The following is a 22,815-nucleotide window of genomic DNA, read 5'->3' as shown; positions in this document are numbered from 1 at the left end:
ATTCAACCTTGTCCTATCTTCTGGTTGGACCGGAGGGCTATCTGGGAGTGGCCCTGGGCACAGACACACAGTCTAAAACTTTGTTCCTCAACCTTCAGCCTCATCACAGCCAAGCTGCAGATAAAGGCGGTTCTGGATTTACCACCACCACTGGAAGCAGGATAGCTAAAGTGGAATCACACATGGGTTCTAAAAACATTTTAATGAGAAACTGTATGGGCATTCTTGTGGCCACTACACTCCTGTTCCCCCCCCCCCTTTAGCCCCCTCCCCAAATCTGGCTGCAGTCACGACGCTCTGCTGACCTCTGGTGGTGAAAATGGGCAGCGGTCCTGGGCCGTAGGGACACCAGCAGGCTCCTCCCAGACTGGAGAATGGGGCGAGGCAGTCCTCTCCAGCCCCATCACTTGTCGCTAGATGCCTGGCACAGCAGGGTGTGGGGGAGGCAGAGAAGACATCTCTCTCTCTCTCTCTCTCTCTCTCTCTCTCTCTCTCTCTCTCTCTCTCACACACACACACACACACACACACACACACCACAAACCTGAGAAAGGCGCAGGGAGTTTGCAGGCTTTTTGCTGGCACCTCCTACACAAACACTTCTCGGATAATTGAGCTGGTGTGGAATCCCTTATTCCTGCCTTGTTTTAAGGTGGGCTCAAGAAAGCACCAAGTTCCTCCTGGCTGCAGGAGGGAGGGGGTTCCCAGGGCATTTTTTATGCTTAGTTCACCCTGGAAGATAGTATCCAGTCTCACTTTACAAATGGGTGGACTGAGAAACTCGGGAAAATGGTAAGCCATTTGTAATTGGTAAGGAGGTATTTGAACTCATCTCTCTGACATTGAAGTACTTCCTCACTCCAAGGGCTGAGCTGAGCTTCTTGAGCCTCCCAAGCCCTTGCAATTTGAGTCCACAGAGCTGATTCTACTTTTTACCACACTCAGGAAAGGATTCTTTTGGAAGGACCCATCTGCCCTGGCTCATTTCAGGAAGGAGGCAGTCTGGAGGAGTCACTTCCCTTTGATCAGGTGGAAGGTGCCACCTGCTGCGTTCTCTGCCCAACCTCTTACTGAGCACAGTGTATGGAGGAAGCACTATCCTTTCCACCCTACTGGACATAGATTCTATTTCCAATGTCATATGTGGAAGATGGATTTTAATTTTCCAAGAGGTCATAGTAGACCCCAGAAGAATATTTCAGCCAGAACCATAGCTGCTCTAACGATCCTTGCATGCTTCTCATGAGTCCCTGTCATGGTTCTGGCCATCCAGATCCTCCTCCTAGGGTCTTGGGAGCTAAGCTCAATTCTGAAGGACCTTCACCCAAAAACTGCCGAGGCCCAGAGCCCTCTGGCTCTCCGGCAAAAGGCAAAACGTTAGAGGATGGGGCCCTGCCCCAGCCCCACCTGTCCATCTTCTCAGAGAATCGGGGGACAGAGCGAGACCCTCCCTGGTCACTCCATAGTCTCGGTTCCACGAGGCGGACTACAAGCCCCATGATGCCCCGGGGCGATCTGTAGCCCTCTCCGCCCGGGGTCCCCGGGACCCCCCTCCCCACACCCCCGCACCGCGTCCCTGGCCTGGCTATGCGGCTGCGGGGAGCCGGGGGCTGCGGGCGTGCGTCCCTGCGGCGGCGGCATCCTAGGAGGCAGCGCCCCGTGCGCCCCCGTGCGTGCCTGCGGCGGGCGCCTACTCCCTGGGCCGATCGGCGTCTCTCGGTGCGGGGGGTGGGGGTGGGGGCGGGAGGCGAGGCTGCGCCGCGCCGCCGAGTGCCCGCTCCCTCCTCGTGCGGGCGGGGGCCTCTCCGCGCCGCCCGCCGCCCGCCGCCGCCGTCGCCTCGCGAGGACGCCCGCCGCCCGCGCCGCCCGCACCACGCCGGGCGCGCCGCCCCCGCCCGCCGCCGCCGCCGCCGCCGTCGCCGCTCGCACATGCCCGAGCCGCAGCCCTGCGAGCAGACAGCGCCCGCCGCCCGCCCCGCGGCCCCGGGCCCCGGCTCTGGCGCCGTCCCTCCTCCCGGGCCGGGCGCCGCGGCCCCGGCATGAGGAGCGGGCGATGATCCCCGCCAACGCCTCCGCCAGGAAGGGGCCCGAGGGCAAATACCCGCTGCACTACCTCGTGTGGCACAACCGCCACCGCGAGCTGGAGAAGGAGGTCCGCGCGGGCCAGGTAGGAGCGCCGTCGGGGGGCCGCGGGGACCCCGCGTGGGGAGGGGGCGCGGCGCCGGCCGGCCCGCCTCCCCAGCGACTTTGCAGCGCTTCTTTGTTTGCAGCCTCGGCTTTTGTGCTTGTTGACCGGGAGCGGGTGGTGGGAGCGGCCCCGGTCCGCTCCCCTCCTGCCCGGACGGGCGGCCCCCCACGTGGCCCAGGCCCTCCTCTATTGGGGTAGGGGACACTGCCCCTTCGCCGTCCGGGCTGCGAGGACGGCGGGGAGGGGCCGTCGGCTCGGTCTGGATTCCACGTGAGGGGAGAATCCGCCCGGCTCAGCCGAGCCGCGACATCTCCGCGTGGGATTGCGGAGGTGGGAAAGACCCGTGTGGGGAAGGGGGCCGCAGGTCAGGACCAGGGCACGGGCGGCGTGACACTCCCGGGCATCCCCGCCCCACCCAGTGCTCTTTCTCTTCCTCTTGAGTGCTCTTCTCTGTTTGCCACTGTGTCCCTCAAACCCCAGTCCGGCTCGGAAAGGGGAGTGGAGGAAAGACCCCATTGCAACCCAGCAGGGCCTTGTCCAGGTGCTGAAGAGCCTCGCCTGCCCTCTCGGGCCGTGGCTCGGCGTCTAGGCACTGAGGATCAAACCAGAGGGAACTGGCCTCAGGAATGGCTTGAGGTTCTGCATAGAGCATGGGCATCCTGGTTCCTGCTGGTCGGTGAGGACCTTGGGGCTCCCGGCTTTGGGCTAGGTAGTGGCCTCCATCAAGATAGGGGAAGGGGTGGAGTCTACTGGTCATTCTTCTGGACAAAGGCAGGCCCAGGTCACTATGGTCCTTCTCCTGCTCTTGCTGCCCAGGCAGGCTGCAGGGTAGGCACTGATGTGGAGATTGTCCACTCTCCAGAGTGGAGTGTGGGCAGAGCTGAGCCCAGGCTGCCCTTTATTGCCAAGGTTGGGACCCACACACACACACACTCAATTGGGGTCTGAGTCCTAGGACTGTGAGCCAGGAATGCTTGGCTCAGGAGTTGCCTGGCTGTGCCCAGGCACCTTCCTGAGTCATGGAAGTTCAGTGTGAGGAGCTGTCCAATTCTCAAGGGAGAAGTCCAGGGTAGGCCATCAGACCAAGGCAGAGGAGGGTTGGGCTGTGTTTCTGTGGTTTATCACCAAATCTCCCAGACCAGTGTGGCATCCAGTTCTGCATAGTGTTCCCCAGTGAATAGTGGGTCACTGGGCCTGTAAGCCTGTGGGACTGGTCTGCATGTCTGTTTCCTTTTTACTTCGGCTTCTACAAAGATTTTTCAAGTTGCTTCTCAGCCCAGTGGTTTATCCATCATTGAAAGAAGTGCTTGGAAGCCATGAGAGTTCTTACAAAGAGAGGTTGGAGTGCTCTGGAACAAAGACACACAAGGCCCAGTATCTGTCCTGAATGAGATGTCGTTCTGGGAAGGCAGGTATGACTGGATTACAGGTGTGTCAGGCTGGGAGTTGAGATCCAGACAGTCTCTTCTCTAGTTCTCTGCTTCCCTACTCTGAAAGCAAAGGAAGAAAGCCGCTGACAGGTTACAACTGGAAGGACTTAAGTGTGGTCTGAGAGTAACTTCATGGAAGTCCAAGGGTTGTTAAAATGCTAAAGAATGAACCTCAGGTCCACTCCCTTGTAGGAAGAGTGTGGGTGCTCTTTTCTTGCAGACTGGAGAGACAGAATGCTCTGGTAGCAAGGCCTTTCCACTTAGGTTTCTCTGTTGGCAGCTCTGAAGTGTTCAGCCATCTTGCTAAGGGAGGCTGGGGGAGAGAGAGTAGAGCAGTTGCTGAGGTAAAGGTGGCCTGGAGAGGCACCTCCCTCATCTTCTCAAGCAGCCTGAGGAAGCAGGTACCAGGTTTACCTCATTCTGGTCCTGGTGAGTTAATGTCTCTTTGAAATGGACACCACCTGCCCTGTCCTCAATCCAGGCCAGGGGAATATAGGGCACCAGGGAGATTAACCCTTGTTCAGCTACAGGGGAGCCAATTCTCTCCTTCCTCTAGGCACCAAGAAAGGGCATGCCAATCACATTGGGTGGAAAGCCTCTGGCTATACCCATAGCTCCAGGACTGGCCCAGAGTGCTGCTCACAGATATGCACTGCCTCATCTTTGGGCCACCAGACTCTGTTTGGTGCAGGGAAAACACCTGAGTGGCAGCTGCCTAATATGACAAAATTCCTGAGACCCTTGGCATCCTCGGCGGGGGTGGGGGGGGGGGTCCCTGATCTCTCGGGTGCTCTTGGCATCAGCTGCCACAGAAAACAGCCAGGCTTTTCTCAAGCACTTGGCATCTGGGTTTCCCTGCCTTCCCTTGGCATAGCTGTCTCTGTTTCACTCCAAAAAAGCCCTACAGAGGTCTGTGGGCAGGCCTGGCAGTGCTGCTGCTGGCCAAGGAGGGGGTGAGCATAGTGGCCTTCAGAGCAGACTCCTGGGCTTGGCTCAGCCCTCATCAGCTTTGCTGGGAGTCAGGGACAGGTAGGAGATGCTGAAGTAAAGGGAAGGGACCTAGCTGGTGCCTGGCAATATTGTGGTTGCTGGGTGCCCTGCCAGGCTAGGAGACACAGCTAGTTATAGCCAGTGGATGTGCCAGTTCCCCCTTGCCTGGCATAGCCTTAGGGTTGTAACAGCCAGTTGGGCATGGCCCGGGTTGTGGAGTCACGAGTCCCTGCTGTTCCCTGGGGGTGAGGGAACAGGATTAGATTGCATGGCTCCCTGTGGGAGGCACATGTGCAGGCAGAGCCAGGGGAGCAGAATTCTCCTGGCAACAGGGACTCTGTAGGGGACCTTACTATGATCTCTAGAATGTCTCTTTTTCTGGGGCTGGCTCTGCCATTGTCCTTTATGCTCCCCATTCATCCTTCCAACCTAGAGTCCATCAAGATGGGGCCCCATGCTAAGATACTGCCCCACTGGTTATGTCCAGGACCTTGGGTAGCACCTGTGACCTCTCCCGCAAGTCTTGGGTGTGGGACATCACCACAGCTGGTGAGCTATGAAGCTCAGGGAGAGGGAGCCACAAACCCCAGAAACCAAAAATCAATGCATTCTAGGATGAAGAGGAGGGGCTGCAGGGATGGAGGGTGGCTGGAGAGTCAGAAGCACTGCCCCCAACCATTCTAGTCCCCTGTGCAGCCTGAGGAAGCCCCCCACCACCTCACATCTTAAGAGATCTCAGACTATCTGACACTTGCGCCCCTCCCCCCACTTTGGGGCCAGAGCTCAGAAGCTGTGACCAAACCCAAGTCCCTACTTTCTCCCCTGGGGGCAGGGAGTAAAGCAGAGACCAAGCAGGCAGGCTACCTTCCGGGCCCTGGCTCTTCTCCAGCACCTAGCTTTAGTCTACCAGTTTGGACTTTGGTGAAAGATTTCACTTGACAGGAGTCTGTCCATGCTAAAGGAGCTTGGAAAACGTCCTGCTAATGCATATGGGTGTAAGAGGTGTTCAGTACAAGATGCTGGCTGGGAGAGCAGGTGCTACCCAGGAGGAGACTCCTGCAGAGCCAGAGCACAGCTGGGCATGAATGTGCCTGCACCCTTAGGGTGACACAGGCAACGTGTGTGGAGACAGAACAAGGCTTTTGGGTGGCCCTGCACACACCAGCATGCATGTGTCTGTATGTGCATGCCCCTGAGTGGAGGCAGGGAGGCTGTCTGCCCAGGAAGCCTCAGCTCCTAAGACACCAGCTTTGACTCGTGCTGAGGTGCATTGGGTCCAGGGGCTCCATTCAGTTGTCGGGGAAGCCCTGGTGTTGGGTTTCATGGAAACCTTTTCATTCCAGCGATTAAACAGCTGTAAGCCTTTGCTGATGAGATTAATGTGCAGGTGCCACTTGCACTGCAGACCTGCTTGGACCCCTGGGGAGAGCTGCTTTAGGGCCTGGCTATGTGTGTTGGGGTCCACATAGATCTTAGAATCAACGGTGTCCTATGGTGGGCTTCAGGAGCACTCCCCAGGAATGTCAGAGAGGGGCTCTTCTGGCAGACAGTGCCAGCCTCTCTAGAGCCTGGAGCTGAGTGAGGCACCTGATGGGGAAGGTGCGCAGCATCTGAGTCCCTGGCCCTGTCAGGTCCCTGGGGCCTTGTTAGCAGAGGTAGCATCTGGGGCAGAGCTGGGTGGGAATGGGGAAGGCTACCTCCTGACTTCCTCAGCCAGAGAGGGACTGTGAGGGATTCTCCACCATTCCCATGCAAGGGTTCAGGACCCCACATACGTTGGGACCCCCAGAGGCCAACCTACCCCCGACAGCAAAGGGTACTTCCCCTTCTCTGTGGGGACTCTCACAGGCCAAGGCTCGGGGTGGAGAGGGCCCAGGCATGTGTGTGTTTCTGTGTATGTTTTGTCAGTCATGGGGCCTGAACCAGGGCCTAGGCACTGTTCCTGAGCTCTTGTGCTCAAAGCTAGTGCTTCTACCACTTTGAGCCACAGTGCCACTTGTAGTTTTCTCAGGGTTAATTGGAGATAAGTCTCACGGACTTTCCTGCCCTGGCTGGCTTTGAACTGCAATCCTCAGATCTCAGCCTCTTAAGTAGCTAGGATTACAAGCATGAGCCACTTAAGCCAGGTGCCAGTATGGTTTAAAGTGGTAGGGCACTAGTCTTGAGCAAAAGACCTCAGGGATAGCACCCAGGCCCCGAATTCAAGCCCCACAACCAACAAAAACAAACAAAACAACAAGCATGAGCCACTGGTACCTGGCTCTACACTTGCTTTTTAAATGAGAAAAAAAAAAACACCATTTTTAAAGGTGAGGAAGTTCCAACACATGTTAAACAATAATATAAATTAAAGTGCCTTTTTTTTTTTTTTTTGCCAGTTCTGGGGATTGAACTCAGGGCCTGAGCACTGTCTCTGGCTTTTTTTTGCTCAAGGCTAGCTCTCTTCCACTTGAGCCACAGTGCCACTTCTGGCTTTTTCTGTTTATGTGGTACTAAGGAATCGAACCCAGGGCTTCATGCATGCTAGGCAAGCACCCTATCACTAAACCATATTTCCAGTCCAAATGCCTTATATTTGACAAAGGAGTTTTATACTATCTTGCTTGATGGCTTTGAATGAAAAGTAGCTTTTCAGAGTGACTTTTCTACTCCCTCTTCCAGGTCTCGTTTCTGGGGTGACCACTTGGAACTCTGGGTCCTTTCTTGTAATTTACCTCTGTATTTGTGACCAAGCTACTTCTACCACTATCTTAGTTTCTCACCTTTGTACATTGCTATCCTCTCCTCCTCATGCTCCCCCTTAGAGTCTTGGAGGCAGATATCTCTTCCACACCCAGTAATGAGCATCCAGTTGCCTGGGGGTCAAAGAGGCTTTTAGTGAAGAAAATGACAGGACCCTGCCTTTCAAGGGGCATGTTCTAAGTGAAGGAGACAGTGAAAAAGTAAACAAGCCTGGATGTTGGCAGAGAACCAGGGCAAAATAAGGGGCAGTGGATAGATAAGTAGCAACTGTCACCTGAGATGGGTTGTCAGGGCAGACTAATCTAAGGAGGTGACATTTGGGCAGCAACCTGAGGTGAGCGAGGTAGCTTTGTGGCTCTTAGGTGTCTTGGTCTGTTTGTGTAGCTACAACACAACACCTGATTGCCTGGGGTGTGGCCAGGATAGAGCACTTGCCTGGGGCACACAAGGCCCTGCCTACCACTGCAGAAAGAAAGAAAAAAAACACACCAAAAAACAGCCACTGAGTACTTTATAAGGTAATAAGATTTCTTTAGCTTGTGATTCTGGTGGCTGAGACGTCCACACAGCATGGTGCCAGCATCTGGCACTGGCCCCCTGGTTGTGTTACAACATGGGGGATAAATTAATGCAGAAGGAACCAACATGGGTGAGAACAGAGCCAGAGAGAGCCAAGATAGTGAGCCAGCTAAAGTCTACTTAAAAAACCATTCTTCTACCTGTGGGAACTACTCTAGTCCTAGTAGACCTGACCTACTCTACTGGGAGGGCATTTTGACTCCTTTCCAGGGTGCCCATGAGCTAACCACCCTCGTCTCGAACCACCTCTCTCCATTACCTCACCGCAGACCAAGTTTCCAGCATATGAACCTTTAGGGGACAAACCACATCCAAACCATGGCAGTAGGGTATCCAAGAGGTCCTTCTAAGGAAAGCCGGTAGTATGAGTGGAGGGGAGTCTGGAGAGAAGATGACTTTGAAGAGCAGCTCAGGACTGTCAAATATTCTGGTCAACACAATAGGAAGCCACTGGAGGGATATGAGCTAAATTGTATCACACATCACTGGTCATGAGATTTTAGCCCTATCATCTTGTGGCCAGTATTCCTGAATTCATACGCCATGATCAGTTCCCACAAGAATAAATTCCTGGCATCCTGTGGTAAGAGGTTATCTCTCATATTTATGAGGTTGTAGAAGAGACCAAAAGATGGGCAAGGAATGTGGCTTAGTGGTAGAGTGCTTGCCTAGCATGCATGAAGCCCTAGGTTTAATTCATCAGTACCACATAAACAGAAAGAGCCAGAAGTGGTGCTGTGGTTCAAGTGGTAGAATGTTAGCTTTGAGCAAAAGAAACTCAGGGATAGTGCCCAGGCCCTGAGTTCAAGCTCCAGGACTGGCAAAAAAAAAAAAAAAAGAGAGAGAGAGAGAGACCAGAACATTCTGGGTTTTAGTTAGGCCCTCCCCCTCCCCCTTATAGCTCTGAGCTTCAGTCCCACTGCCTGGTCCTGCAACTTCCAGGAGAACTGGGGCCTGGCACATTTCACCATTCAGTGATGGGGTTCTGGTTTCCTCTGCTCCCAATCAGTGCCAGGGCCTCAGCCACTTGCCATGTTCTAAAGATGTGTTGAAATTTCCTATCTGCTGACATCTCTTCTTTATTCTTGTGGGTTTTAAATATTTTACTGACATTCTTATACTTGCAGATTTAACATTTTTGGTATTCTTTGTTCCTTTGTGTAGATCCAAGTTTCCATCTGTTACTCCTTTTTTTTTTTCACCTGAAGAATTCCCTTTAACATATCCCACATGTCTTCTGGCAACAATTCTCTTAGCTTTTGTCTGTAAAAGTCTGTTTCTCCTTCTTTTTTTTTTTTTTTGCCCTTAGACTCAGGGCCTGAGCACTGTCCCTGGCTTCTTTTTGCTCAAGGCTAGCACTCTGCCGCTTGAGCCACAGCGCCACTTCTGGCCATTTTCTGTATATGTGGTGCTGGAGAATCGAACCCAGGGCCTCATGTATATGAGGCAGGCACTCTTGCCACTAGGCCATATCCCCAGCCCTCTCCTTCATTTTTTTTTATTATTAAATTTTATTGATAAGTGTTAGGTTTTTAAAGTAGGTAGCCGGTAAAGGAGAACACCACGCGGTATTCAGGCAGGAGAGGAAGATTATTACTGAACTGCTGGCCTGTGGCCAAGAGGATCCATGGCAGGAGAGAAGGGAGAGAAAAGAGAGACCCCCACCCAGCCCTGCCTTATCTCTAGGGCAGGGGCAAGGGGTGTGGCCAGGTGGATTAGGATGTGACCTCAGGGAAAGGGGAGGTAACTGCCTCCAGGTCTGCAGGTTACCCAGGTAACTGGGTGGAGACTTAATGAGGTGGGGGCATCTACATGGAGCCCTCAGGGAGAGGACCTAACATTCCAGCCTTTTAATAGTTATGAAAAAGGGCGAAGACTCTCTCTGGCTGCTTCTTGCTGGCAAGGGGCGTCGACATTAGGGGTAAAAGGCAGAAATGTGGCCCCTCCTGGAGAAGGCGAGCAGCAGGGTCCCTTGGTGGTAGATGCCAGTCCTTGAATGAAGCCTGGAAGAAGTCTCCTGAGGCAGGGGCTGGACAAAAAAATATTAAGGCAAAAGGAAGGGCTTAGGGCACAAAATTAAAAATTGGGTGACTTGGCTAGTTCTTATACTCAGGTATGGACATTAGATGGACAAGCTACTATCTCTTGATCCCCCGGCTCTGATTAATTTTGAAAGGGTGAGACAAAGTGACTCCATTTTGGATGCGATCATTTTCCTCTTACTCTACTCCATGATACTTGTTCCCAGAACTGGCTGAGTCCCAGCGGTCTAGGTGCTTGTTGCTGGGATGGCTTGCCCTCGTTGGCATTCACAGGATTTGAACTCAGGGCCTGGGCACTGTCCCTCAGCACTTCTGCTTGAGGCTAGTACTCTACCACTTGAGCTCCACTTCCAGTATTTGGCTGGTAAGAGCAGCAGTAGACTCTTTCGGAATTCCAGTAGTAAATGACATTTTTTTGTCCAATATTTTAGAACCACGTGGTTGGTTAGAAAAACAATTTTGCTAGCAAACAACAATTTTCAGATTATAAAATGGAGAAACCATATTTTGATAAACTCCAGTGGGATGCCATGTTGAGGGGGGTGGCAGGAGGGCACAAACACACTAACAGAGGACACGTGGCATGGCATAATGGCGCCTGAGCTGGTGCCTGTTAAACCCAATATCCACCATGTGGTCAATGCTAGAGAAAAGAACTTTTAGATATCTTTGCTGACAAAGCACATTAGTGGTCAAGCCTCGGTTTCGGAGGTCTGTGAAAAGAGGCAGCTTTGTGAGCAACGCACACAAGGTAGGACTTGGGAATTTTATGCAGTAAGCAAGTAAGCAGGAAGATGAGAGAGAGAGAGGGAGAAAAAGGAAGAGAAAGAGAGGAAAAGAGAGAGAGCCTGAATATAAGTGACTTCTAACCATTTACCATTGCAGTGGCAAAAACTGTATCTGTGTGAGTATTTCGAGCAGGCCTCATTGCACTGTCAAGAGGCGTGCTAGCAGTAGGATTATAGGCATGGGCTATAGGCCCGGTCTGTGTATTTTATGAAGACACTTTTCTTTGGATTCTGAAACCACCAAGATAATTCTGGATGATTTTTTCTTGAGATCTTTAACATAATTATATCTACAACAACACTTTTTCCCATATAAGGCTATGAGGTCAGGTTCTGAGGGTTGGGTTGTGATATGGACTGATCTTGTATGGGACACTATTATTCACTCCACTAGAATAGTTTTTGAATCAAATTGGGGAAAAAACAACAAAAAACATTTTTTTTTTTTGGCCAGTCCTGGGCCTTGAACTCAGGGCCTGAGCACTGTCCCTGGCTTCCTTTTTGCTCAAGGCTAGCACTTTGCCACTTGAGCCACAGTGCCACTTCTGGCCATTTTCTGTATATGTGGTGCTGGGGAATCGAACCCAGGGCCTCATGTATACAAGGCAAGCACTCTTGCCACTAGGCCATATCCCCAGCCCCCAAAAAACATTTTTTGAACTGGGTGGTACATACTTGTAAATCACAGTACTTGGGAGACAGAGACAGGAGAATTGCAAGTTTTGAGGCCAGCCTGGGACTACATAGTGAGACTCCCTCAAGGAACCAAATAAAAAGTATTTGAGGGTTGGGAATGTGGTTTAGCCGTACATTGCTTGCTTAGCATGCATGAAGCCCTGGGTTCGATTTCTCAATACCACATAAACAGAAAAATCTCAAAGTGGTGCTGTGACTCAAGTGCTAGAGTGCTAGTCTTGAGCAAAAGAAGCTCTGGGACAGAGCCCAGGCCCCCAGTTCAATCAAACCCCAAGACTAGCAAAAACAAACAAAAAACATACAAACAAAAATATTTGAGCCAGGTGCCAGTGGTTCATGCATGTAATCCTAGTTTAGGATTAGCCTCCTAGATCAGGCTTAGATCTGAGGATTGTGGTTTGAAACCAGCTGGGGCAGAAAAGTCCCTGTGAGACTTTTATCTCCAATTAACCACCAGGAAACTGGAAGTGGTACTGTGACTCAAAGTGGTAGAGCACTAGCCTTGAACAAAAGAGCTCAGGGACAGTGCCCAGGCCCTGAGTTCAAGCCTCACCCACAACTGACCACCCCCAAATAATTGGAAAAAAAATATTTTGTTTTGTTTTTTACATTTGTCTTATTTCCTCTATGTCTATATCTGGGATTCCAATTACAAATATGTTAGAATGCTGGGTAGTGTCTCACAGATGACCGAGGCTCTTTGATTTTTTTTTTTCTAGTAACTGTCCCCCCTCCCATGTTTCAGTTTGTATAATTCTATTGCTGTGTTTTCAAATTCACTAATCTTTTTTGGTAAAAAATACATAAATCCTTAAATGTTAAGCCAGGCATGGTGGCACACTGTTATAATCCCAGCACTTTGGAGGCTGGGAAAGATCATGAGTTTGAGGCTAGTCTAGACTACATAGTGATACCCTGTTTCAACAAATAACAAAATATATGCCAAGTACTAGTGGCTCCTAGCTACTTAGGAAGCTGAGATTTGAGGATCTTGGTTCAAAACTAGCCCAACCAGAAAACTCCCATCTCCAAAAGAACCAACATAATGCCAGAACTAGAAATGTAACTAAAGTAGCAGAGCACTGTTGGTGAGGAAAAAGCTGAGTGAGCTTGAGGCTTAAGTTCAAGCCAGGGGCCCAGCACAAAAAAGGAAAACACTGTTCATTACATACAATTATTCAGTTTTATTTTTGCCAGTTCTGGAGCTTGAACTCGGGGCTTGGGCACTGTCCACTAGCTTTGTTGTGCTCAGGGCTGGCCCTCTATGACTTGAGTCACATTGTCACTTCTGGCTTTTTCTTTTTTTTTTTTGGCCAGTCCTGGGGCTTGGACTCAGGGCCTGAGCACTGTCCCTGGCTTCTTTTTGCTCAAGGCTAGCACTCTGCCACTTGAGCCACAGCGCCACTTCTGGCCATTTTCTGTATATGTGGTGCTGGGGAATCGAACCCAGGGCCTCATGTATATGAGGCAGGCACTCTTGCCACTAGGCCATATCCCCAGCCCCACTTCTGGCTTTTTCTGTAGTAGTTTATTGGAGATAAGAGTCTCTTGGACTTCATTGCCTAGGATGGCTTCAAACCTGGATCCTCAAATCTCAGCTCCTGAATAGCTAGGATTACAGGTGTGAGCCACTGGCTCCTGGTTTTTTGTTTTGTTTTCATTTTAGACATTATATTCTTTAGATGGTTTGTGTTGTATTATTTTTTGTAACTCTTATGAACATCTTGCTTATATTTTTCTTTAAACTGTTAAGCATGTTGAGCCACTCTTTCACTTCTGATACATTTATTTTTTCCCTTGATTGTGGCTCATATTTTCTTACCTGTGACATATCTAATGAGATTTATATCAGCTAGCTAGCTAGATAAGATAGATAATTTGGAGGGGGTGGGGATTGGTCCTGGGGCTTGAACTCAAAGTCTGGATTCTATCCCTGAGCTTTTTTGCTCAAGGCTGGTTTTATTTCACTTGAGGCCACAGCTTCAACTCTGGCTTTTGGTGGTTAATTGGAGATGAGTCTCACTGCCTTTCCTACCTGGGCTAGCTTCAAACTGCAATCCATAGATCTCAGCCTCCTGAGTAGCTAGTATTACAGATGTGAGTTGCTAGTCCTTGGTTTCTAATATTTTTTTTTTTGGCAGTACTGGAATATGAACTGATGGACTTGCACTTACTAGTCTGCCACTTGAGCCATGCCCTAAGTCCTTTTTTACTTGCTTGCTTGTGCTCTCTCTCTCTCTCTCTTTTTTTTTTTTTTGCCAGTCCTGGGCCTTGAGCACTGTCCCTGGCTTCTTTTTGCTCAAGGCTAGCACTCTGCCACTTGAGCCACAGCACCACTTCTGGCCATTTTCTATATATGTGGTGCTGAGGAATCGAACCCAGGGCTTCATGTATACGAAGCAAACACTCTTGCCACTAGGCCATATTCCCAGCCCCCTCTCTCATGTTTTTCCTCAGAGTAGGCCTCAGATTGAGAGCCTCCTACTTACCTATGTAAGACGATCTTGTAGCTGAGATTGCAAGTCTCCACCACCGTGCCCAGGTCTTGCTTTTTTTTTTTTTTTTTTTTTGCCAGTCCTGGGCCTTGGGCCTAAGCACTGTCCCTGACTTCTTTTTGCTCAAGGCTAGCACTCTACCACTTGAGCCACAGTGCCACTTCTGGCCATTTTCTATATATATGATGCTGGGGAATTGAACCCAGGGCTTCATGTATAGGAGCCAAGCATTTTTACTACTAGGACATACTCCCAGCCCTGTCTTGCTAACTTTTCACCTACACTGTCTTCAAACCATGGTCCTCCCAGTCTCTACCTCCTAGATAACTAGGATTACAAACGTGAGCCATGGGGCTAGGAATGTGGCTTAGTGGTAGAGTGCTTGCCTAGCATGCATGAAGCTCTGGGTCGATTTCCCAGTACCACATAAACAGACAAAGCCAGAAGTGGCGCTGTGGTTCAAGTGGTAGAGAGCTAGCCTTAAACACAGAGAGTCTCAGGGACAGTGCCCAGACCCTGAGTTCAAGCCCTAGGACTGGCAAAAAAAAAAAAAAAAAAGGGCTGGGGATATAGCCTAGTGGCAAGAGTGCCTGCCTCGGATACACGAGGCCCTAGGTTCGATTCCCCAGCACCACATATACTGAAAACGGCCAGAAGCGGCGCTGTGGCTCAAGAGGCAGAGTGCTAGCCTTGAGCGGGAAGAAGCCAGGGACAGTGCTCAGGCCCTGAGTCCAAGGCCCAGGACTGGCCAAAAAAAAAAGCAAGTGTGAGCCATCATGCCTGGTCTCATTTTTAGTGTTTTTGTTTTTCCCTTTAGTTTTTGTGCGTCAGGGACTGAATACAGGGCCTCACGGTATATGCTAGATAAGTACTATAGCACTGAGCTACATTAACAGCTTCATAGATGTAACCTGACATTAGACACTATAAATACTATAAGTATCTGGATTTTGTTGTTCTTCTTTTAGAGTGCTAGGCTTTGTTCTGGAAACTAAATAAAGTGCTTGTAAATGAAAATGATCTTTTGGAGGGCGTTTCAATTTGTTAGGGTGGGTCTGGGGGTGGGGGGCTTTTCTGTAGGGCTAGTTTAGCCCTACTATTAAGGCATAACTTCTAGGATTTCTAATGGATGCTTTTCCTTCCACCCTTAACAGATGGAAGCTTGAATTTTCTCTGCCCTGGGTGAGCTCTTTAGAATTTATCAGTTCATTGCTGTTTTTCACACTATCTTACTATACATACATAAAGTTTAAAAATCAGCAAGGACTCAAAGGCTCATGCCCTTCTAGAACACTGTCCTTCAACTTCTGGTTACCTCAGTCTCCTTGGAGTCCCATCTCTGTCTCTACAATTCAGTATAACCACCAGACTCTGCTGGGGATTCCCCTTCTGAATTGCATTCTGGAGTATTCCTCCAGGCAGAAACCTGGAGAAGCCATAGAGCTAATTAGTAGTAAAAATAATAATAATAAAAAAATCAATAGTGATCATTTCTCTTACTTAACCCAGGGATTGCAGTCCTACACTGTCGTGTCTGGAAGGAATTATTTCAGATTGTCATTCTCTTGTTTAGCTATTTTATGGTGGGAGTGAAATTTCAGCTGTCTCATCATGGCTGGAAGAGAAACCTTTTACTGGCATTTCAGTCAAGTTTTGGCAAGGACAGGAAGAGTTATATGCATATGGTCAGTTTGCTGTATTTAACTTCAAGTCATAGACTCCTGTGATACATTTAAATACTTGTATTTAACAAATACAATTTTATCACACAGCAAAAGTCTCATGCCACATAATCATGCTAGTCACAAAATAATAGGGCTTTCGCAAATTGTTAAAGCATAGTGTCTCCCTGGCACAAGGCACGGCTTTGAAGTTGTGCTGTCAACATGTTCTTCTGTTGCTATCAAGGTAGTACTGTACCTGCACACTAGCCTTTACCTAGTGATAACATCAGTGATGGAAATTGGTGGCCCTTCATGGTGAGGGCTGGGTGTTTTAAATGGGTCCAGCCCCAGGTGCCTTTCTTTTTTTTATTTTATTTGTTTATTAATTGAACACTCAGGTGCCTTTCTTGGCCAACAGCCTCATGGGGCCACCCTTCACTCTTTGGCTTACTCTTTCCAGGGAGCCCACTGGGTCCTGTGGGAAGGATCTAGCCAGGGGGCCTAGGTGGACAGGAAAGGAGGAAGTCCCTCCCTCTCCCAGTGTTCCTTTTTTTCTGCCCTGTCTTCTTAGTGCCTCTTACCTGGCTGCAGCTCATCCTGTCAACCTTGTGACGCAGCCAGAGTTGCTGCCTGCTGAAGGGCTGCGAGGCTCAGGCCAGTTGCCTCAGAAGTGATCAGGGCTACGTCTTCGATTCCTCCAGGTGGACATTGAGCAGCTGGATCCCCGTGGCCGGACTCCCCTGCACCTGGCCACCACACTGGGGCACCTGGAATGTGCCCGGGTGCTCCTGGCACATGGCGCAGATGTGGGCAGGGAGAATCGCAGTGGCTGGACAGGTGGGCACCCCTGGTCGCCCCAGCTCTGCAGCCAGGATGCTCCCAATATCAGGAACTCCCCTGGGGTCGGCTGCAGTGTCCTGCCCTGTAACCTTGCCTCCCTGTGCCCAGTGCTGCAGGAGGCTGTGAGTACCCGGGACTTGGAGCTGGTGCAGTTGGTGCTGCGGTACCGGGACTACCAGCGGGTGGTGAAGCGGCTCGCAGGCATCCCTGTGCTCCTGGAGAAGCTGCGCAAGGTGAGGCCTGGCCTCCTGCCTCCCCACCAGAGCCCTATACCCCATTTCTAGTGCTGGCTCAGCTCCTCTCCTTGTCATCCTTCAGGCTCAGGACTTCTACGTGGAGATGAAGTGGGAGTTCACTAGCTGGGGTAAGAGGGGTAGAGTGGGGCCGCGTCCTGCCTGGTATACCCTCCCATTGCCCTTTGTGGGGCTGCTTCTCTCTAGCTCTCAGCTAGGTCTCTCCAGAGTGCCCCAGACACTATCCTCTTCCCCTATTCTTTCACTCCTCGGTAGTGATCTGTTGGTTTTCTACCAGGCTGGAAGGTAAGTGCCAGAGGGCACGAGTCCTGTCTTGTTCAGTGTTGTATTCCTGCGGACTGAAATAGTGCCTATATGTAGTAGATGTTCAATAAATATGGACTGCATAGAAGAGAGGTTGAGTGAATGAGTTAGTGTGCATTGGCTGCCACAGACTTAGTAGTGGCCAAGTCTTGCCTGACCCCAACCATTGGCTCTTCGCATCTGAGGGAATGTGGCTGTATCTGTTGTGGGTAGAAGTGGAAGGAGAGTCTGCTCTCCTACCAGTGCTCCCCTTCTTTTCTGACCACATCACTGATCCTGACTCCTATGCCCTAAGCTCTGGTCCAGGCTCTGTAGGCCAAGCAAACTGAAGTCACCTCTGACCTCCACTTCTACCTAGTCCCCCTGGTGTCCAAGATCTGCCCTAGCGACACTTACAAAGTATGGAAGAGTGGGCAGAACTTGAGGGTAGACACTACGCTACTGGGCTTTGACCACATGACATGGCAGCGAGGGAACCGAAGCTTCATCTTTAGGGGTCAAGGTCAGACAAGCAAGAGGTGGGGCAGGGCAGGGAGGATGGGTGAAAGCCCGGTGCCACTCTGACCCCTTGTGTTGTTCCATGGCTGGCAGACACAAGTGCCGTAGTCATGGAGATTGACCACGACCGCCGGGTAGTATACACAGAGACATTGGCACTGGCGGGCCAAGACCGGGAGTTGCTGCTGGCGGCTGCCCAGCCTACAGAGGAGCAGGTGCTGAGCCGCCTCACCGCACCTGTCGTTACTACGCAGCTTGACACCAAAAACATCTCCTTTGAGAGGTGAGTGGAAATCACCTGTCCAGTCTGGAGCCAGCCTCCTGGGTCCCCACATCACTTAGACGCTTTACCTCCTCAGGAACAAGACTGGCATCCTGGGCTGGCGCAGTGAGAAGACAGAGATAGTGAATGGGTATGAAGCCAAGGTGAGACCTTAGTTCCCAATGCCAGAGCCAGCCACACACTTGATTAGGACTGGACTGGACAGGGGCCTCCTGACCAGCCTTCCCTAGTTTAGAGGCTGCATGCAAGCAAAGCCTTAGGGTAATGCTTACCCTAGGAGAAGGGCATTTACTACATTCCTGTCCCTGGCACAGTTTCAACATTACATGGCTGTTTGTATCATTTAATCCTTGCACCATCAGGTGCTCTTACCTCTCTTTCACACATGTGGACTGGGGCTCTTCTTCCCTGTATCCCATTTAATCTTTGATGTTTTTCATCTTGGTATGGTAATACCAAATAGGGATTTATAACTGTCTACTTGTTTTTCCAGCTACACTGGCTAACTCATGAGGACAGGGATTGAGTCTGGCTTGTTCACTGTTGTATATCTAGTGGTCACCTCCAAGGATGGTATGGTATTACAGCTGAGCATTATAATATTAGCTGAGTAGTAGGCTAAGATCTGACGACCACAGTTTCAAAGCCAGCCCAGGCAAGAAAGGCAGTGAGACTATCTCCAATTAACCATCAAAAAGCTGGAAGTGGAGCTGTAGCTCAGGTAGAATGCTAGTCTTGAGCACAAAAGCTCGAGGACAGAGTCTAAGACCTGAGTTCAAGCTCCAGGACCAACACAAAAATGTGTGTTAAGCCAGGTGCTGGTAGCTCATGTCTGTAATCCTAGCTACTCAGGAGGTTGAGATCTGAGGATCGAGGTTCAAAGCCAGCCTGTGCAGACCACTCCAAGACTCTTTCTTCCTTGATTCCTTCCTTTCCTTTTTTTTTTTTTTTTTTTTTTTGCCAGTCCTGAGGCTTGAAATCAGGGCCTAAACACTGATCCTGAACTTCTTTTTTTGATTAAAAAAAAAAAAAGTAGCACTCTACCACTTGAACCATAGCGCCACTTCGGGCCTTTTCTGTTTATGTGGTACTGAGGAATCGAACCCAGGGCTTCATGCATGCTAGGCAAGCATTCTACCACTAAGCCACATTCCCAGCCCAAATCCAAGGTTCTTATCTTCAATTAACCAGTAACAATATGGAATCAGAGGTGTGGCTCAAATGATAGAGCACTAGCACAGAACAAGAGAGCCAAGCAAGAGCACAAGACCCTGAGCTTCAAACCCCAGTAACAGCACACACGCACACACACACACACACACAGTATGTTAGAGCAAGGCCGGGTTCCCCAGCATAACAAAAATATTAGTTTAATGAATGAAAGATCTATTTATTTGCCCAAAGACCTGGGGACCAGAGCAAAGAGCCACTCCAGGACCTTTCATTGCACAGAGCCACTTTTTTCTTTGTACTCAGGTATATGGGGCCTCCAATGTAGAGCTCATCACACGGACTCGGACAGAGCATCTTTCAGAACAGCACAAGGGCAAGGTCAAAGGTAATGAGGCCAAGGTGGATGGGAGGAAGTGCTGCAGGACTGGAGGAACTAGATCCCACTTCAGAACCCATTTCACTATTCCCTTTGGCAGTCCAGCAGCAGTCAGGATGGCCTATTCAGGCAAACATTTCAAGTGCCAAGTCACTGCAGCTGCCTAGTATACTAAGATTCTTAGGACTTACTTAAGCTCAGCAGGTGGACATACTACAACTGGTTAAGAATGCCTGCATTTCATTTAGGAGTGGGAGAATTATCATGCCATGCCATTTATCAGCTAGTCTAGTGTAGTGTACTGTGACATGGCCTTGGTGTAGAAAGGCAAGGGAGCCTGCTACTGATTCTGAGTGTCCATATGTATTAGATTTTCTGGGCACTAGTTAACCTGTCTCAAATGGAAACACATAATTCCTACATCACAGGAGAGCAAATGAAGACATTTGTGTCTAGTGTCACCAGCCTGGAGAGCAGCACTTTGGGAAGCCTTTTATTCCAGTTATGCTTGCAGGGGTCAGGGCTCCACCCCTCGAAGCCTTTAGTCGCCTTTAGATGAGATGCTTGAAGATGTTGTGTGGGAAAGCTGCCTCCCTCTCCCCTATTCCAAGGACCAGCCTCCTCCCTAGGTCCTGGGTTTTGCACTTCTGAGGAGGTGCCCGTGTGTGGGGTTGAGTGTCCTGAGATACCACATTTCTTATAGGCTGTAAGACACCTCTGCAGTCTTTCCTGGGAATTGCTGAGCAGCATGGTGGCCCTCAAAATGGGGTGAGTGTGTTCCAGGGCCATCACTCTGTGGAGGGGTGTGGATGTGGCTTAGGAAGCTTGGCCTATGTGTGTGTCTCCACGCCGCCATGTCAGCTCCACATTGGCAGGGAGGAGCTGGGGCCCTGTGGTACCAAGAGGCTCCCTGGCATTGGACTGAGAGCTCATGGTCTCTCCCATGTGGTATAGACCTTGATTACTCAGACCCTGAGCCAAGCCAACCCCACTGCCATCACTGCAGAAGAATACTTCAATCCCAACTTCGAGCTTGGCAACCGCGACATGGGCCGTCCCATGGAACTGACCACCAAGACACAAAAGTGAGGCCCCCAGCTTCTGTGTGGGAGGGATGGCAGGGACGGAGCTCCAAGAGGTACTGGGAGGCCACAGCTTCCTTCCTGCAGCAACCTCTACCCCTTGGGATCTGGTGGGTAGGTTCAAGGCTAAGCTGTGGCTGTGTGAGGAGCACCCCCTGTCCCTGTGTGAGCAGGTGGCCCCCATCATTGACCTCATGGCTGTTAGCAATGCACTTTTTGCCAAGCTCCGGGACTTCATCACCCTGCGTCTGCCTCCTGGCTTCCCAGTCAAGATTGGTGAGAAACAAACCCGACCCCTACACACCACCAGCAGCACCATTTCCCATAGCACTTATAGAGGGTGGGATGGGGTTGGGATGAGGTCAGGGCCTCAGCCCTGAGGTGCGGTGGGGGCTATGTGTACATGCAGTGCCTGATGGTTGTCTCATTCCCAGAAATTCCAATCTTCCACATCCTCAATGCCCGCATCACCTTTGGGAACCTTAATGGCTGCGACGAGCCTGTGCCTTCCGTCCGAGGCAGCCCCAGCAGTGAGACCCCCTCCCCAGGCAGCGACTCCTCCAGTGTCAGCAGTTCCAGCTCTACAAGTAAGGCTCGCACCCCTCACAGTCATGCCCTCTCTGCGTTCAGCTCAATTTCCAGCCCCATGCTGCCCCTAGAGTCACCTGGAGGGGGAGGCCCTGCCCATGCCTGACCCTCAGGCCCTGCCCCCAGCCTCATGCCGCAGCTGTGAGATCTCCCCAGCCTTGTTTGAGGCGCCACGCGGCTACAGTGTGCTGGGTGGCCAGCGAGAGGCAACGACCCGGGACGATGACGACGACCTGCTGCAGTTCGCCATCCAGCAGAGCCTGCTTGAGGCGGGCAGTGAGTATGACCAGGTGTGTCCCTGATGCCACGTCGGGCCATGCCAGTGTGGAGTTGCACAGCTAACAGGCCCCTCCCTCCAGGTCACAATCTGGGAGGCGCTAACCAACAGCAAGCCAGGCACCCACCCTATGTCCTATGAGGGTCGCCGACAGGACAGGTCAGTGCATGCTAGGCCAAAGAGGACTCCCCGCACCCCCACCAAACACACAGTCTCTCATACTCCCGTCACACTGAGTGAAGATGCTGGAATCCTTCTATGCCTAGAGAACACTTTATTTTTTGTTGATTGTGGGGCTTGAACTCAGGGCCTGGGCTCTGTCCCTGAGCCTCTTTGTGCTGAAGGCTAGTGCTCTCCCACTTGCCATAATGCCACTCCTGGGTTTTCAGTGGTTAATTGTAAATAAGAGTCTCACTGCCTTTCCTTCCTGGGCTGGGTTTAAACCGAACCTCAGATCTCAGCCTCCCGAGTAGCTAGGATGACAGGCGTGAGCCTCTGGCCCAACCCACTCAGAACGTGTATTCTTTAGGAAGGCTCCTACCTGGTAACAAGATGGCTTCTACACCAGCCTTTCCTGGTGCTGAGTCATGGCCAGAGCTCCCTAGGCAGGTAGAGGGCAGGGCCCCAGGCCTTCAGCATGCAGACCCTCACCATAGAGGATGTGGGGGACACCAGACAGGATGCTGAGGCCAAGATGTGCTACCACTGGGGTGGACCCCCAACTCAATGCCTCCTATAGAGGGCTGGTGGGCCTGCTCTGCTCTGGGGCCTCCATGCTGTCTCTCGCCCTAGAGCAGAGCAGGTGCACAGGGAGCACTCCACAAATCCTCCCCACCCTCAGGAGCGCCCCGCCAACGCCGCAGCGACAGCCTGTGCCCCCAGCCCCAGCCCCCAGCCCAAGGCCCAGTCCTGGCCCCGGCCCTGGCCGCGTGTTCCGGAGTTACGACGAGCAACTGCGGCTGGCCATGGAGCTGTCTGCGCAGGAGCAGGAGGAGCGGCGGCGGCGTGCGCGCCTGGAGGAGGAGGAGCTGGAGCGCATTCTGCGGCTCTCGCTGACCGAACAGTAGCGCCCCCTGCTGGGCCCCTCGCCCACTCCACGCGCCACCCCACCGGGGGCCAGGGTGCGACAGGCCCGGCCAGAGTACCTGCCGAACTGCAGCGGGAGGCATGTGGCAGCGCACCAGGCACAAGACACCAGGCAGGGAGGGGTTTGACATGCGCGGGGTGACTTTCCAGGCCAGGGCCCCCAGAGGCAACTGGCACTGCCCGGTCCTCTTTGCTTGGCTGTATCATGACCCCCTAGTCCACTCCTCTGCGCTTGGATATGGCCCAAGGGCGGAGGAGCTGGGCGGTCCTGAAGAGGAAACCGTTAGAGGAGCGTTGTCTCCATCTCTGGCTCCTTCTGGCTGGCTGTCCTTCCCACTCACTAACCCCATTCCAGGACACTGTCCCTGAAGCCTTTGCATCTCCGCTCTTCACCCCTGGGAGGCAGCTGAGCTCCCCCTGTGCTGTGTTGCTGCTTTGTCC

At 51.6% G+C, this 22,815-nt stretch overlaps 1 protein-coding gene across 1 annotated transcript; it reads left to right on the top strand.

Moving 5' to 3' along the window:
* Nucleotides 1–1,955: 1,955 nt before the first annotated feature.
* Nucleotides 1,956–22,430, top strand: Ankrd13b (ankyrin repeat domain 13B). The gene is made up of 15 exons (XM_048365499.1): nt 1,956–2,167; nt 16,316–16,451; nt 16,563–16,687; nt 16,773–16,818; nt 17,370–17,513; nt 17,603–17,792; nt 17,869–17,935; nt 19,269–19,350; nt 20,045–20,109; nt 20,296–20,426; nt 20,542–20,699; nt 20,858–21,010; nt 21,138–21,301; nt 21,371–21,447; nt 22,130–22,430. The coding sequence occupies exons 1-15, from the start codon at nt 2,054–2,056 to the stop codon at nt 22,353–22,355; spliced, it is 1,878 nt and encodes a 625-aa protein (XP_048221456.1). The 5' UTR covers nt 1,956–2,053; the 3' UTR covers nt 22,356–22,430.
* Nucleotides 22,431–22,815: the final 385 nt, after the last annotated feature.

This window comes from Perognathus longimembris, chromosome 17, assembly GCF_023159225.1.
Source record: "Perognathus longimembris pacificus isolate PPM17 chromosome 17, ASM2315922v1, whole genome shotgun sequence".
Taxonomy (NCBI): domain Eukaryota; kingdom Metazoa; phylum Chordata; class Mammalia; order Rodentia; family Heteromyidae; genus Perognathus; species Perognathus longimembris.
The sequence above is the reverse complement of the archived record's forward strand: the minus strand, read 5'-3'. Positions and strand labels throughout refer to the sequence as shown.

Coding starts and splice junctions, on each gene's coding strand:
- Ankrd13b (XM_048365499.1), top strand. CDS start 2,054: ATGATCCCCGCCAACGCCTCCGCCAGGAAGGGGCCCGAGGGCAAATAC. Junction 20,110..20,295: donor ATGGTGGCCCTCAAAATGGG/GTGAGTGTGTTC, acceptor CATGTGGTATAG/ACCTTGATTACTCAGACCCT. Junction 21,011..21,137: donor CAGCAGTTCCAGCTCTACAA/GTAAGGCTCGCA, acceptor CCCTGCCCCCAG/CCTCATGCCGCAGCTGTGAG.